This window comes from Vicia villosa, linkage group LG6 (assembly GCF_029867415.1).
Source record: "Vicia villosa cultivar HV-30 ecotype Madison, WI linkage group LG6, Vvil1.0, whole genome shotgun sequence".
NCBI classification, from domain to species: domain Eukaryota; kingdom Viridiplantae; phylum Streptophyta; class Magnoliopsida; order Fabales; family Fabaceae; genus Vicia; species Vicia villosa.
In genome coordinates this window covers 144,701,149-144,718,720 of record NC_081185.1, presented here as the reverse complement: position 1 = coordinate 144,718,720, position 17,572 = coordinate 144,701,149, and the positions used below count along the sequence as shown (strand labels likewise).

Here is a 17,572-nt window from a genome sequence, read left to right as displayed (position 1 = left end):
GTAACACAGAATTAAAATTTAAACAAAACATGCAAAGCTACAGCAGAATAATTATCTCATCAATTAAAATGGTAAACTCGAATGATTCCCATACATCATCCACCGTGTCACAATATCTTGGCTCAAAGCCGCACATCAAAATATAACATATCCAAAATAGGAAATACATATGAGTAAAACAATATCTCTTATCATCAATTCAAAGATAATAAACCCAAAATCCCAAGTGTTACATTGACTAAAGCACAATATGACTACCTATAAAGACACACTACAAGAGATCTAAACCTCCAAGCTAGACCTCCTCCGAAGTACCACTATCCTCGGTACCTAAGCAATGTCACAATAGAACATCATTCCAACAGAAGGGTGAGAATTCAAATAATTATAGATAAACATAATAATAGGAAATGTATCAATACAACAACAATACATTCCAAGAATTCATCACTCTTCACATAAATATACCTTATATTTATTTTATCAAGAACCGTATGTTCATCTCATACAACATAGCTCCTCAAATCAAGTAATCACATTCAATTATCAAGATCATCAAATGTATACTCAAAATGTTATTACCAAAATCCACATATATGAATATTCACCAAGTCATATCTACACAATCATACCATATAAATCATATAACATTAACAATTCACACCGACACGTGCGACTCAAGTGTGACTCAATGCAATATGCATGTGGATCCCTCCGTTACCATTTCTAGCAAACCGATTGTCCATCTATCGGACTAGATAAACACCTCTAAAGCTCCATTAGGCATTAAGCTTTCAAACCCCATTCGGCATTAGGTTTGGGACAAGTAAAAAATCTTCACACAATTACCCGACATTGCCTCTTTCAAAGACTCATGCTAGTGTAAGTGTGCAACAAACAAGACTCATGCAAATAAGACGATCTCAACCTCTTAAAATACACAATCACATATTTTCCAACATTACACAACATGACCTCAATCTCAAACAATGCATTAATTAGCACACAACACTCAATCACATGTATTCAAACATAGTATAACATGTATTGCATCATTATTCATCAATTCACATCATAATATATACATATTTCAAGAATCAAGTTCTCATGTAAATCTAATCATAAACCACTCACTACACGCCAAACAATTAATCAAAACTCATGATAATTATTCATAAATCAATGGCAAGCAATTCCACAAGTCAATTCAAGAAAATAAAATATTTATTTTTCAGCTACAGGCCGCACTACGGGCCGCGCTACGCGCCCTAGTTCCCCACGACGCGCGCTACCTTTTGCCAAGAGGGTTGCCAGATTTTCAACAGCACGCTACGCGCCTAAAACTTGCGTGACGCGCCCTCTACGTTTTCTGCAGAATTCCTGCTGCGTTGACAACAATCCCTTTTTCCCCCATTTTCACCCAAAATCAGTTCCAATTCAGATTTTACCTCGAATTTCATTCTTATATCACATATACAACACATATAATCAATGATAAACATCAAAACATAACTCATAAATCAAATTCATAGATTCTATCATAATCTCCAAATTTAGGGTTTCACAAAATCAACATACATACACCAAATCATATGTTATTTTCATACCCATTTATATAATCATCATACATAGAATTATTATAACAAGTTAGATTTCACATAGTTCATGGATTAACATACCAATTCCATAACAAAACTCATGAAATAGTAATCTCTCAACCTAAAATCATGCATTTTCTAACCCCACATACATTACCCAATTATATCTACCTATAATCACTTGGATTCACACCCTTACCTTGGCTTAGATGGAATCTCTAGTCCTTCTTCTTCAAGAATCTCCTCTTTTTCTCTTCTCTTGTCTTCTAGCCTCTCTTCTTTATATTTTCTCTAACTTATGGTTTTCTAACATAACACCTTTACTAACTCTATTTTGTTATTTGGGCTTAACCCGCCTAACTCCACATTCTAATTAATTAGGCCCAATACTAAGTAATTACTAATCTTAACACATCAACTCAATTACTCAAATATCACACATATTTAAATAATCACAAAACACACCAAATAACTAATTATCACCTAAATAATAATTAATAAAAATAAACACTTAATAAATAAATATGAAAAATAAAAATCTGGCTGTTACAGGATACCCATTGGTGTGAAAGGTATGTGATGAATGTTTGCGAAGGACGTGGAAGACATGATCATTTTGTTGGCTTGGAAATAGCATCTGGTAGGTATGTAGTAAACTCTAGTGCTTTCTCAGCCTAGCTCCAAAATCCTATACTACATCTAAGCCAATAATAACTTGAGTATCTTTGGCCTTCTTTTGGCGTATTGTAGCTCGCTAGAGATTGGTGTTGCTTCGCATGTCATTGGTTGGGGAGACATATCATTGTTATAGATAATCACATGAATTATTTTGGTGTAATGCACATCTTTGATAATAGGAAGCTAAAGGTGTCACCCCAAATGATATAAAAACATGTTTATTGTTAGAACATAATTTTTCATATTCAGGTATTTTACTTGAACTTGAAATAGCTTTCAGGACTGTCTTTCCCACATAAAACCCTCGAACATCAATCTACAAGTAACCTCAATAAAATATGCACATGCATGGTTCCCTTATCTATCAACTCGTACGCCAAAAGTCTGCGAGCATAAGTATCAATCTTCCATTCTATGGATTGGTAAAAAGTTGGGAGAAATTCATGTTCACCTAAATATATCAAAAAGGATATTCATAATAAAGTCATGTCGACATGTTAAAATTAAAATATCTCTATAATAAATTGTGTGTTCTCAAAATGTATCAAGACACATTTTACAACAAACAAGACAAATATTTTTGAACAGCAAAAATTTAGATGAGTTGGACTTAAGGGACTCGCCAGAGTCAAAACATGTTAGGCTTTAGGGAGGACATATACATTACTAGTAAAATCATTGTTGAAGTATGCCTTAAAACCTTTGTTGATAAAGTGAAAGAAAACATATTTCTAGATTGCCAAAAATCAAGAAGCCAAAAAGCAGCAAGAATGTCCGATTTAGGCGGTTTAGGACTTTCAGGTTTGACTGGTTCGATTTGCAGATCTGTTATTTAATGCTACCGGTTCAGTTTGCAGATCTGTTATTTAATGCTAGAATATTGGATATATATTAATTTAGAAATTGTCTAAATTAATATAAAATATATTATAAGATATTTATAATATTTTATTCTAATAGTGAATGGATTGTGTTTTGGGCTTGGTATGTTGGGTTTTAGTAATTATAAATATGTATCTCTTCAAATATTACAGTGTGACAATCTTAGAGTTAATATAAAAAGGTAGAGTAAAAGGTTAAGGATCTTCTCAAGGGAAAACTAAGAAAGGCAAGGTTTTTGGGAAACCTTTAAGGTTATATAAGAGGATTGAGAAACACTTGTTTACACTTTAGGTTTGTGTGTTTTCATTATTAAGATTTGGAGAGGTTGGGAAACACTTAATTAGAGGGAACGGCTACAGAGGCCTCTGATTATCATTTGACTCGTGATAAGGTAAGGAGGGAGATTGTAACATCTCAAAGGGAAGAGTATGCTAGCCTTGGGTGTTATGCTTTGAATATGGCTGAAGGGTTGCAAAATTCAGAAAGAATGACCTTCAGGGAGGCATTCAAAAGTAGGTGGAGTCAATGACGGTTGAAAAACCATGCATGTGAGCTTGTTAGATTAACTAGCCAAAAAAAGGTGATTGGATACAAGTGGATGTAACTGGAGAGATAAGATTCAAAGATGCCTTGAATTTGATCAAGATTATTGATTAGAGTTTCAACTTGGTAGATAACAACAAGGTGGTTGATGGTTAAATTGACATCACCACGAATTAAAGTCAATGTTGAGATTGTTGAAGTATGCCTTAAAACCTTTGTTGATGAAGAGAAAGAAAATACATTTCAAGATTGTCAAAAATCAAAAAGCCGAAAAGCAGTAAGAGTGTCGGGTTTGTGCAGTTTGCTGATTTCAAGTTTTACCGATTCAATTTGCGGATCTGATATTTAATATAAGAATAAATATTGGATATATATTAATTTAGAAATAGTCTAAATTAATATAAAAATATATTATAAGATATTTATAATATTTTATTTTAATACCTAATGGATTGTGTTGTGGCTTTTGTATGTTGGGTTTTAGTAATTATATATATGTATCTTTTCAGTGTTTTACAATGTGACAATCTTACAGTTTATAGCAAAAAGGTAGAGAAAAGTGTTTAGTGTCTTCTCAAGGAGAAACTTAAAAAGGTTAGGATTTTAGGAAACCTTTGAAGTTATCTAAGGTGATTGGAAAACATTTGCTTACACCTTGGATTTGCATCCTTACATTATTGAGGGGTTTAGAGGTTGGGAAACAATTGATAGAAAATATGATTTTATTCCTGGGCGCCTTTAGGGTATTTTCTTGGGAACTTAGAAGGTGAATGCTATTTTCTTGTAATTGTGATATCTTGTAATAACTTTTTTGAATACAGTAAATTGGAGAGCAGCTCTATCCTGTAACAACTTTTCCGAATACAGTAAATTGGAGAGCTACTCTCTTCTCTAGAGTAGAACTTTTGTTCGAATTGGGTACAAATTTTTTTGGTCTTATTCTAATATATTTTATGCTTATTGATTATTATTGTTGAAGGACATTTATTTTACTTGCTAATATTTTATCTCACATATCAAAATGTTAATTAAAACTGAACCTTGTTTTTATCCGAACAATCATTAAGGTCAAAAGTCAAATATATACAAAATAACATGTCAAAAGTAATGCTCATACCATATTATTCTAACTATAATTGGAGTAATATTTAGGGTGTGATTGTTTCAAGGTTAGAAAAATTATTCCTTAGAATAATATTTCAACTTATCTGTTTGGTAAGAATTTAGTTTCTTAGGAATAATTATAAAATTTGTTTAATTTAAAATTGTAAAAAAAATAACACTCCCACCGTCCCAAAATAAGTGTCATAGTTGACACTTTCACACAGATTAAGAAAATATAATAAATGAAAGAGATAGAATGATAATTTTACCAAATTATCCTTATTTGTTATTGGTGTATTTTTATCATCATTAATGTAATGAGAGAGAAATAGTAAATGAAGAGTATTAATTAGAGGGTACAATTGGAAGATAAAAATTAAAATTACATTGGAAACTAAAACTAAAAGTGACACTTATTTTGAGACAAATAATTTTACAAATGTGACATTTATTTTGTGACAGAGGAAGTAGTAAATATAAGTGATAGTGGAAAATTAGAGTTGGTTGAATTTATTTTCATGGAAATATTATATTTTCACCTTTTAAACCTTGAAATAAGAATAGAAAAATAATGTGTAAATAAGAATTTTGAGAATAAAAAATGTCCTGGAATAATTTTTTAAAACTTGAATCAAACATGGAAATATTAATTGCATCCCCATGACCATATTCCACCAAATATTTTTTACAACCTTGAAACAAACGCACCCTTAGATTTGAATATGAGAAGTCACAGAAGCTTATAAGAGTATCTTGAATTTCACTTAAAATAGTTGTAATATTATAAAAAATATATATTCAACATTCTTTTTAAAATGAATACATTTTTAAATATTTTGATGATAAAAAACTCCCTATTTTAAAATTCAAATTTATTTATTATATTAGTTACTCAACTATATTTTTTTATGTAAAAAGATGATTAAAAAATATTACAAATTTACACAATAAAGAAAGTTAAAAATTAAATTTGATAATGATAACCATACAGAAATATTGAATTCGTTAATATTGACATTATGAAGATCATTGAGTTAGGCGATACGATCTCATTCTTACTCTTCTAACCACTTATTTTAAAACCCAAAATGATTAAGATGAGGAAAACAAAGATGGAATATTTGAATATTTTGTTGCAGCACTCATTATATTTTTGTGTATAATAAATACGCAATATATGATGTCGGCTAGAGTGCACATACTATTTACAAGTCAGTACAATTTTTCCATAATTTTTGAGGAATTATCAAATTAGAGATTAGATTGAATAATTGGTATCACCAATCTTTATATATATATATATATATATATATATATATATATATATATATATATATATATATATATATATATATATATATATATATATATATATATATATATATATATATATATATATATATATATATATATATATATATATATATATATATATATATATATATATATATATATATATATATATATATATATATATATATATATATATATATATATATATATATATATATATATGAGGAGGGATCAAATTACACCCGAAGAGTTACACCACGAGTTACACTCGTTCAATAACTACATCTCGAAATAATATTTTTTAAATTCAACCGTTGGATTGAAACATAATATCATATAGATCATACCTATAAAGTTTGAGCTTAATCTATATATAGTCATAGTGCTTCGAGAGTATTCTTGAGTCTAAGTAAGGATATTTGTTTTGGGTGAGGGAAATATTGTAATTTACCAAGAGTGAATTATCAGTTAAGTAAATGATTCTTTCATAGGAAGTCGTTGTTTGGTTGCGAGTTAAACTAATTAAAAACTCTCTTTTTGGTTCATGAGTTTCGCCCTGAAGAAAAAGCTCTCTTTTGATTCGTGAAGACCAACAAATGAAAATATCCACAGTGGTTCTAGAGCTCTACCTGGTTAAAATCTCTATCAATTCGAGATTATCCTAGTTAAAATCTCTAGGTTCTAGAGTTTAGCTTGGTATAAATATTTAATAGGTTAAAAAACAACCCAATACAAATATCAGTTAGATTTATGGTCATCATGTGTAAAACCTTGGTTTAGTTCAGAGAATAGCCAATTCTAAACTCTGTCTTAGTTCAAGATCAGCCAGTGCAAAATCTCTATCTGGTTTGGAGACTAACCACTCTAAACCTTGTTCCCTATTTAGTTAAAAGTTAGCATGAAAAGTTTATTTCCTTATATAAGGAAGATATAAGTTACTCTTGCCTCCAAGAATTATTCTTGAGAGTATCCACTAAACTTGAGAGCTTTTAAAAGAATATACCCTTGAACCTCGTTATACAAAGTTTTCAAGCTAACTTATAGCCAAACACGAAAAAGGCTTAGAATGGTTATTCTCAAAACGAAACAAGTATTTTTCACGGACTAATGTCGAACCAAGACAGAGTTTTAAGTTGACTATCCTTTGAAATGAATCGGAGTTTTACACATAGTGACCATGAACAAAAATTAGATTTTTAGCAGGGAGATCTCGAACCTACTAAGCTTTTAAACCAGGTTAAACTCAAGAACCAAGAGAGATTTTTACCGAGCTAATCTCGGATTGATATAACTTTTAACGAGGCTGAGCTTAAGAACCATTGTGGACATTTACACTGCCTGATCTTTACAAATCAAAAGAGATATTTTTCTTCAACTATGAAACTAACAAATAAAAGAAAGACTTCCTATGATAACTCCCAATACAAACAAGAGATTTTAATTGGTTTATTAGCTGACAACCAAAATAACAACTTTCTATGGAAGAATTATTTACATAAGAGAAAAATTCACTCTTGGTAAATTTATAACTTTTCCCTCACGCATAACAAATATCCTCAAAGCATTGTCGCTAAACATGTGAGAAAAATGAGAGTTTTAGATAGATGGTGATTCAATTCTGCAACATTTTTTCTTCGGATATGACGAAGACTTGTCTGAGCAATAGTCATTAGCCAATAATGATTGAACAACTCTCAACTTTGTTCTACGACAACTCTTATTTGTTTTCACCAAAATCTTCAATGGAGTATAAAGAAACTCTTCTCTCTTTTCGGATAACACACCCAATATACATGCCTAAGAAAGAATTCTCCCACCTACTAACGCAAACATCAAAACTTCAAAGAAAAATCTTAGATTCCATAATGTACCTTTTTTATTAAAATTTTTTATAACAAAATTTAATTTAATTTCTATTTTAGGCCTCATAATTTGTTAAGTCGGCCTTGCAATTAAGGAATAAAATTTCTATTTCAACATGATTACTAGAAGAAAAATATATTCAAAATTAAGAACAATCAATCACTTCTCGACTAAATATTCACACTTGGACAAAAACCATACTATTGAGATTAACCCTATATTATCATTATTTCCAATAGCTAACCTAAAAAGTTTGGTGCACATAAAAAACCACGTTGTATGGAGCAAGAGTGTGTCATAGAATATAGATTAGCCATTTCGTCTTAATCTCTTACACCTATATACCATACCGTTATATATCCATAAGTATATGAAAATCCAACATGACTATACTTCAAATTTCCTTGTATATAAATACACAATCTCCCCCTTCTTTACTTCCATACCTTCCCACATAGCTTTTGCTATATATACACACACACTTTCTCATCAAACAATATTCCAAATCTTTCAAAGTTCATCCATATACTAAAATTTCCTCCATATAATAAAAAAACACAAAGGGAGAAAAATAACTATAATGCCCCTTCTAAGACATAGTTTCTTCTTCTCATTCACTATCATCATCTTTTCATTTGTTGCTTGTAATAGCAACTTGCAAAAGGACCCACATATTGCTACATACGTTGATAATTCACCTTCCAATGATGATGATGATGGTGGCACGTTTTTATTCAACAACTTAATCAAACAAAACACAAATAATGTTTTGAGCTTAAACATGTTTGGTGGAACTTCATCACATAAGTTACAAATTGTTAATGTCAATGATTATGGAGCTAAAGGTGATGGCTATACAGATGATACAAAGGTACATAAATATAGATAAAAAATTATTTTTCTAAATTTTTTGTCACTGATTTAAATATTTATATGCATGTATTAATTTGGTTTTCTCATGATTAAAAAAATAATATCAATATTTTCTATAAATAAATATTCAGGCATTTAAGAAGGCTTGGGAAGTGGTATGTTCTTCAAGGGAATCAGTTTTTGTGGCACCTCAAGATAATAATTATCTACTCAAACCAATTAGATTCTCTGGTCCTTGCAAATCTAACATAACAGTTCAAGTAAGTAAAATGATTATAAATTAAGCTAGTGATTATTTAATTAGTTTTTCAGTTTTTTGGTAAATTATAATTAATTAATATCTTAGAGTGTGATTTTTACAATTAATTATTTTTTTCAGATAATTGGAAATCTTGAAGCATCAGATAAACTATCAGATTACAAAGAAGATAAAAGACATTGGCTTATATTTGATAGTGTTCAAAAGCTATTAGTTAATGGTGGTGGAACCATTAATGGAAAAGGAAACATATGGTGGGAAAACTCATGCAAAAGGAACAAAAAGAAAGTAAGAATAAAATATCATATATAAATAACTCAATATTTTAATCAATTTTAATTCAAACTATGACCATTTTTTAATGTTTTTTCTCTATTTATGTAGCCTTGCAAGGATGCTCCAACGGTATGTATATATAGCTCTTACTAGATATTTTCCACAGCTCAACTCGATCAGCCGAATTCTCGATCGTTAAATTTATTATATTAAATTACATTGATTTAACGATTGAGAATTAGGGTTATAGTTTTGTGTATCTTCAAAAATATTAATTCGATTGAAGTACTTATTAACTAATTACTACCTTTTTATTTTTGTAGGCTCTAACATTTTATAATTGCGAAGACTTAATAGTTCAAAATTTGAAGATAGAAAATGCACAACAAATTCATGTTTCATTCCAAGATTCGAATAATGTTACCGTTTATGGTCTGAACGTGTCATCACCTGAAGATAGTCCTAACACCGATGGAATTCATGTCACCAACACGCAAAATATCAAAATCTCAAGCTCTGTCATAGGAACAGGTTGGTATATATTCATGAAAATTAATAGTTGAAATTTGTTAATGTATATTTATCTCCTAATTAATTAATTAATTTGATTTTCCAATAATTTGTTAAGGTGATGATTGTATATCAATTGTTCATGGATCTAGGAACGTAGAAGCCACAAATATAACTTGTGGTCCTGGCCATGGCATCAGGTAATTAACTTTACGCAAACAATTAAGTTTATTTTTTTGTAGTTTTATTGTATATGAATTTTATTTATCTTCAATTATTTATATAAATTTCAGTATTGGAAGCTTAGGGGCTGAAAAATCCAAAGAATTTGTTTCTGGTGTAATAGTAAATGGATCTAAGATTTCTGGAACTCAAAATGGAGTTAGAATTAAGACATGGCCGGTAATTTTAAATTTAATCTTCTGATTTTATATATATTTAATAATATCATAATTCATGTCAGTGATTTTATTATTTTTATTTTATTACAAAATTCAATTTTTTCAAATGCAGGGAGGTTCAGGAAATGCTAGCAATATAAAATTTCAGAACATTGAAATGGACAATGTGACAAACCCTATAATAATAGACCAAAATTATTGTGACAAGAAAAAAAAGCCATGCAAAAAATCGGTAAATTAATTTTCACAACTCTTTTTATATATTCGCTATGAATTTAGTACTTATTTTTTCGATTATTTTGCAGAACTCTGCGGTCCAAATTGGGGATGTGTTGTACGAGAATATAATCGGTACGAGTGCTTCTGATGTGGCGGTAAAGTTTGATTGCAGCAAGAAATTTCCATGCAAGGATATAGTAATGAAGAACATAGACTTGCAGTATGAAGAAGAAGACGGAGAAGGTGCTAAGGCTTTATGCAACAATGTTGATTTGTCTTACACAGGACATGTTAGCCCTCGATGCTACTCATAAAAATATACAAATAATTGAAACCTATGTACATTAAAATCAATCATGAAAATATTCAATGTACATATAATATGATCTTTATGTGTTGATACAATGTAAATTGATACCAATAGGACTATAATTTGTAGTGAATAATATTATTCTTTAATCATGATTGTAATAAATTGATGGTGCCACTAGTTGCATCCATAAGATTAATCATTGTATTATTTAAGCATGTAAAATGTTGGTATAGGAAAACTGTAACAGAATGTAAAGAAGATTTTCTTCATTGATGAGTAATTTCTGTTCTCTCTTCTATGAAGAATGAAGTAGAGAAATATATATATATATATATATATATATATATATATATATATATATATATATATATATATATATATATATATATATATATATATATATATATATATATATATATATATATATAGGTGACGACTCAAGTGAGAACACTTGGTTATTATGAGAAATGAGAACAATAAATCACAACCATTAAATTTTGATTTTGTTGATTTTAATGGACTTGATTGGTTTCTCTTTCTATGATCCTTAATATTTATTTTAAATCAACATGGAAAGAGAAACCAATTCAGTCCATTAAAATCAACAAAATTAAAATTTAATGGTTGTGATTCATTGTTCTCATTTCTCATAATAACCAAGTGTTCTCACTTGAGTCGTCCCCATATATATATATATATATATATATATATATATATATATATATATATATATATATATATATATATATATATATATATATATATATATATATATATATATATAGGTTTTGTACGAGAGGTAATTAATAAAGATCTAACTAATTATATAGCTAATCCCATAACCTCTACACTAACAAACTAACTAATAGCAAACTATATTAGTTAAGTTGATACTTCCCCACAAGTTGGGATGGGTATGTTACATAATCCTAACTTGGACAATAGGCATTTAAACAAAGGAGCGTGTAGAGGCTTAGTCAAAATATCAGCTAGCTGTGAACTAGAAGGGACAGGCAGTAAGGGAATAAACTTCGACTGCAGCTTCTTCCCGATATTCTTAAGTGAATAAACACTTTTCCGCGATATTCACTCTCGTACTGAAATACTATGACAAATGCCATAGCTACCAAGTGCAATTAAGGATAGAGCAATTCTCAAATGATTCAACTCCCCCTCCTTGAAATTTTTATAGGAAACTTGAACCTCAGCCTAGAGATCAGACATTCATAGAAGAGTATGGAATATCCATCAAATGAGCTACATATCCTCTTGTCGGAGACGGTCCCACATCTCTATAAGCACCCTCCCAACTCTTAGTGTTGTTGAAGAAGGAAGTTTTATCTACTAACTTCATCTCCACCCAATGATGTTGAGAAACATTAACAAGCACTAAAAAACCATGATGATCCCTTTGAACCATGTCATCCCAAGTGTCATGAAAAAGATAATGCATGTCATCAATTAGGGAATGGTTTCGAAAGTTGAGGTGATCCCTAACCTCTTTATGACTAGGTTTTGGGCCATTTACAAATCTTAAGGGGTTAATAAAGAGACGAATTCTTGATTTATTTGAGTAAGCCTCAACAGGTCATGATCCACCAAATGTTTGGCGGGAGAAGAATGACCAAAATAACTATCCATAGTAATAATGATCATATTTCTTCCCTCTAATTCCTTCAAAAGAATCATTTGTATTTTTGGTAGAATAGGAACTCTAAGGATCAATGTCATATTCGTTAGAACCCCCACCATAACTAGAACTATCATTGAGGATAATGAGTCATAATGGACCGATTAACAACTAAGAAAATGACGTTTCATGTTTCTGGGTCTACTATTTTGGTGCTAGATGAAGTATCACTCACATCGTTGTCACCAGGTATGTCTAGAATATTCACAGAGTCATCTTCCATATTGGCCATGACAAAAACGAGGAAGGGAAAACAAAAAAATTGTAAATAAGGCGATATATTATACCTGTAAGAGCTAAAATTGAGGAAGTGATTAAGACAAAGAGTAGTTCTAAAGGTGCGATGGATTGAGAAAATCCAAAGAAGGAAAAGACATGTAGAACGGGAATCACTAGGCCTCATGAAGAAGTAGCCAGAGTTCGTAGAAGAAGAAAAATATTACAATTTGCGCAAAGAGTGAAAATGTTGTTAGGAAGGTGAAATAACCTTTAAATATGGAGGTGAAGCAGGTAAAACAATGGTCAAACAATTGTCCTAAATAAAAGGAAATGGGCAGATAAAAAACAACCGTTGGATTTTCCTTAAGATTGTAACAACACACGAGCATACTAAAAGATAACTCCAAACCCTAGTCCAACAATTTAGGGTAACCTGTAAAAAACAATTTTGCGAAACGTTTCAATGACGAGACTATCATTTAATATGCTTGTTTCCAAGATCACTCACACCAGCTTCCAAGTCTTTCCCACTTCTGAACCCGACACAAAAATGTCTGACCTAGTTTCTTTTTATAGATTTTTCACTGTTATGCCATGTCAAGCCTTGGGGGCAACTGTTCTGAGCCGATCATTGTAACACCCTTCTAAACCCCGCGATAATTAAATTAATAATCAGATTAACATGAAACAAGGGTGCCACAATTCGATTTAAAACACAAATAAAGTACTTTATTGTCATGCATTAACTAAGGAACATTCATCAATAGTTCACAACATCTCATGTCAACACAGCGAAAAATTAATCAAACGGATAGGCACAACATCTTTGATACCATATCCCATAAAATAACCTAAAAACAAACAATTAAAGTTATAATCTCAAAACTAGCGTTCCCTAGTGTTACAATATCAGAGCATGACACTTGACGCTACACTAAACACACTGACTTATGAGCTAATCCTCACCAAGTCGAAAGCCGCTATCCTCAATCTAAAAAATGACCACATGTAAGGGTGAGTCTCATTCACAGTTAATAAATATTATGCATTCATAAGCAACATAACATCATAGCATACCATTCACCCAAATTGCATTATATTCAGATTTTCATACAATTATCAAGTAAACATATCAGCAATTACATCGCCAAAATATAACACTGAAACTCATTCCATCATGTTATATCAATATGTATATGGACCAACTGACACTATGCATGTGGTACCAATAATCCGTGGACTTAATCCATCTGACCGATCTAAACATCACTGAGATACGGCCCAACCAATACAATTTCCGCACAATGGGAAATATGTCCACCATTTGATCCAAACATCACCGGGATCCATCACCGAATGCATATGAATGAATGCATACATATAACATACTTAAAAACATCACCGATCTGATGCACCACATCGTCTCACCATAACTCACCATTTTCATCACCGACAAAGTATGTACATGTTTGCACAATCATTCAATTATTTACACATTCATCATAATAACCATAACAATAACCACCATTCATTTGTCATCACACCGAAACATTGTCATATTCGTACGGTCACACATATGCACAATATTTCGTTTCACAAAGCAATTAAGTCAATTTAAAAAAAAGTCGGCCACTGCCCATACTTCTATTTTATATTATAAAACATTTAATTAGCTTTGCAACGCCCAAAACGACACATAAAAGAGTACACAGGTCAAACGATACGCAATTTCGAAGTTTAGAAAAATTTTTGCACAGCAGGGTCCGCTCAGCGGACCACTAGCGACTTGAGGCAGAAGCGAACTTCCTTCAGACCTCCGCTCAGCGGACAACTAGCGACCCTTGACAGAAGCTAACCAGGTCAGGTCCTCCGCTTAGCGAACCCCCCTCCGCTTAGCGGACCTGCGATTTTGCAGATTCGCAAGTCTGTGAGAGACCCTGCGATTTCACACATTCTAGGTCTAAAATCGATTCTAAACATCATATACAGCCAAATAATCATCAATTGCATCATCATACATCATTATACATCAAAACAACACTTATCAACCAATAATCTATGCAATTTCATCAATTATAACCTCCCTAAACCTAATAATCCAAATCCTAGTACAACCAATTGAATCAAACAATATCCTAATCAGTCCTATCACATATAATCACATAATAGATACTAAAAGGAAGAGTCCCCCTTTACCTTCGCTCAGAGTTCTTTAAGGTTCCCTTTTTCCTCTTCTTCTTCTCTCCTTTTCTCTTTCACGTGTTCTTCTTTTTCTCCCAAATGGCTCTTTTCTTATTTTATGAAAAATAAAATAAAATGAACACAACTTAGTAAAAGGCCTAATCAAATAGCACCCCTCTTTTACTAACATTACACCATAAGCCCAATAGCTTTTATTCCATAATTTTCCAGTTAAATCCAAATTAAAATGCCAAAATTCCAATTAATTAATTTAAATCTAAATTAAATTAATAAACGGAATATGGGGTGTTACAGGCCCAAAAAAGGGGAAGACTCATTCATTACTTCAAAGTCACTCCACTAAAATATTGAAGGTATAGTGTAACCTAACTCTAAAGTCCACACTAAATTCATACCATGAATTGCTGCTTATCGTTAGATCTCATCAAACGGTCTCCCGCATTCCATGCCAAAAAGTAATTCACGCCTATCATTTTATCAAACATTTGTGTTTCCTATCAGAATAGGTTCCAACTCAAATCATTGACATACTCACATTTTACTAACGTATTAAAGTTAAGTTTTATTCCTTTAAAGTCGGTTTCATGACTGATGAAGTAGATAGCAACGGTAAGACTCCAATAATGCAATAAAAGAAAGCTCGGAAACTTTGTTTGGCTTTTTCATAACATTAGCCAACGGCTTAGAGAGCTTTTGCTTTGTAGTATTAAATTGGAATTTCATGCCATTATAATAATGTTGGTATCATCTTTAAACTTACATTTCAGATCTCAAGCAAAAAGTTAATCCTAGGATTCAAATTCGGATTTTAAAGTAATCGCTGTAAAAAAAAATAGCCACAAATTAAGGCTTTTCATGATAAGTGGCTCCACTTACAAAACCAAAAAATGATAGCCTATACATTTTTTGGTTTTTGATAATTTACTATTGAATTCCAAAGTCCATACACATTTTTTGGTTTTTAATTTATGTGAATCTCAAATTTCAAGTAGCTTGAGTATGATAACTATGTTTTCTTTCAATAAACTAAGACAAAATTAAGACAATAAACTAGAACAAATTACAATAACAGCCACTAGGTGAATGTGAATCCAAATCAAAGTAACATCAATAGCTTAGATTCTTCAACCAAAGACATTTCTTATGTATACATTACTTTAAAAGCTATGTAAAGACAATGCATTAATCAAGTTCTATACTTACTAACTTGCAATTAATATTTGTGTTACAATGAAATTTCATCGATGCGTGATTAAGTCGGATATCGCAGATTCAAACTCGCATTCTTGCGTCTGATGTTTTTACACAGCTACCAATTGAATTGATTTAGCGGGACCTCTTAACTCTTTTTCATTTACCTCCATCTCCTCCTTCTGCTGCAGCTTCTGGCTTTATTTCTGCTTTTGGTTCTTCAACTTTTGGTGCCGGTGCCGGTGCCGGTGGTGGTGGCGGCGGTGGTGGTGGAAGTCCTGCATCAATGCAACTTCTACACTTGTTTTCAACCCAGCCTTCTATATCATTCTCACCATTGCCTCCAAAGTGTCTTCCACCACACAACCTCGCAATCATTCCAGCAATGACACCTACGATAGTGATCACTGCTATCACCACTATAAGTGTCTCAATTGATTTATGTGAATAACGATTCTGTTCTGCCACTTTTGGTGGTGCTTCAACAAAGGGTTGCATTCCACTCCCTTGTCTTCCATCCATGATGATATATAGGATGATTCTGTTGCTCAAACTTGAAGATGAATCAGAAGTTCTGAACTCTTGATTTGGACTTTGTGTTTTGCTAAGTGTAGTTGTGAAGAAAACTTAAATTAAAGATAATAGATGAAAAAGGTGAAGTAGTATGGTGTGTGATTTATTGCAGGACAGAGAAGTTGGCAAATAATTGGAAATGGGGAAATGAGACAGCACAGAGTTAGATTGTGAATTATATAGAGCACAGCTTTAGTGTGAAGTGAGTTTGGTATATTAATTAAGATTCCGGCTAACGTGTGTCTTCAGGACACTCTTTAAGCATATTAAATAAAAAAATATTTTATTTCTTTATACACTTTATTATTTGATTGTTTTCTTACTGTTTTTTTATGTAAATTAAAAAATACAGGTTTAAACTTTGAGGTGAAAAAATCATAGATGAATGCCAAAAGCTTCTGACTATTTATTAGTTCAATTAACAATACATGGTATTATTACAAGTGTTACTCTTGGTAATTCATTAGTTTAGAACTAAGTTCAATCAGCGGAGTGTATTTAAAATTTTGGTTAGTTTGTTATGACACTTCTTAGAAGTTGGTTGTAGTTAGTTAGAGCTCAAGCAACTTCTAAACTCATTTATATTGGAATGTTAAAGCAATTGTAAGGCTGAGCTTTTGAATGAATGAAAACATTAATCAAAGATTCACATTAAGAATTTTTAAGCTTCCATATGTATCAATCGTCATAAATTCTCTCGTAGAAGAAGTTAAGGAAGATATTGATTATGTAACCCAAGAACTTGACCTACATAAATTCTCTCGTGGAAGAAGTTAAGGAAGATATTGATTATGTAATCCAAGAACCTGACCTAAAAAATCAAGATGTCAATCAAGATGAGCCAGACAACTAATCTAACATGTTGGAGACCTGATCTCCAACTCA

General features: G+C 31.3%; 2 protein-coding genes across 2 annotated transcripts; one reads left to right on the top strand and one right to left on the bottom strand.

Moving 5' to 3' along the window:
* The first annotated feature begins 8,364 nt into the window (after positions 1–8,364).
* LOC131612644 (polygalacturonase-like) lies at positions 8,365–11,011 on the top strand. The gene is made up of 9 exons (XM_058884404.1): positions 8,365–8,832; positions 8,966–9,094; positions 9,214–9,381; positions 9,478–9,498; positions 9,693–9,900; positions 9,998–10,079; positions 10,173–10,281; positions 10,393–10,512; positions 10,586–11,011. Exons 1-9 carry the CDS (start codon positions 8,542–8,544, stop codon positions 10,811–10,813), a joined length of 1,356 nt encoding a protein of 451 aa, XP_058740387.1. The 5' UTR covers positions 8,365–8,541; the 3' UTR covers positions 10,814–11,011.
* Positions 11,012–16,000: 4,989 nt separating this feature from the next.
* On the bottom strand, positions 16,001–16,817 carry LOC131612643 (uncharacterized). Its single transcript, XM_058884403.1, has one exon. The coding sequence runs from the start codon at positions 16,634–16,636 to the stop codon at positions 16,274–16,276; it is 363 nt and encodes a 120-aa protein (XP_058740386.1). The 5' UTR covers positions 16,637–16,817; the 3' UTR covers positions 16,001–16,273.
* Positions 16,818–17,572: the final 755 nt, after the last annotated feature.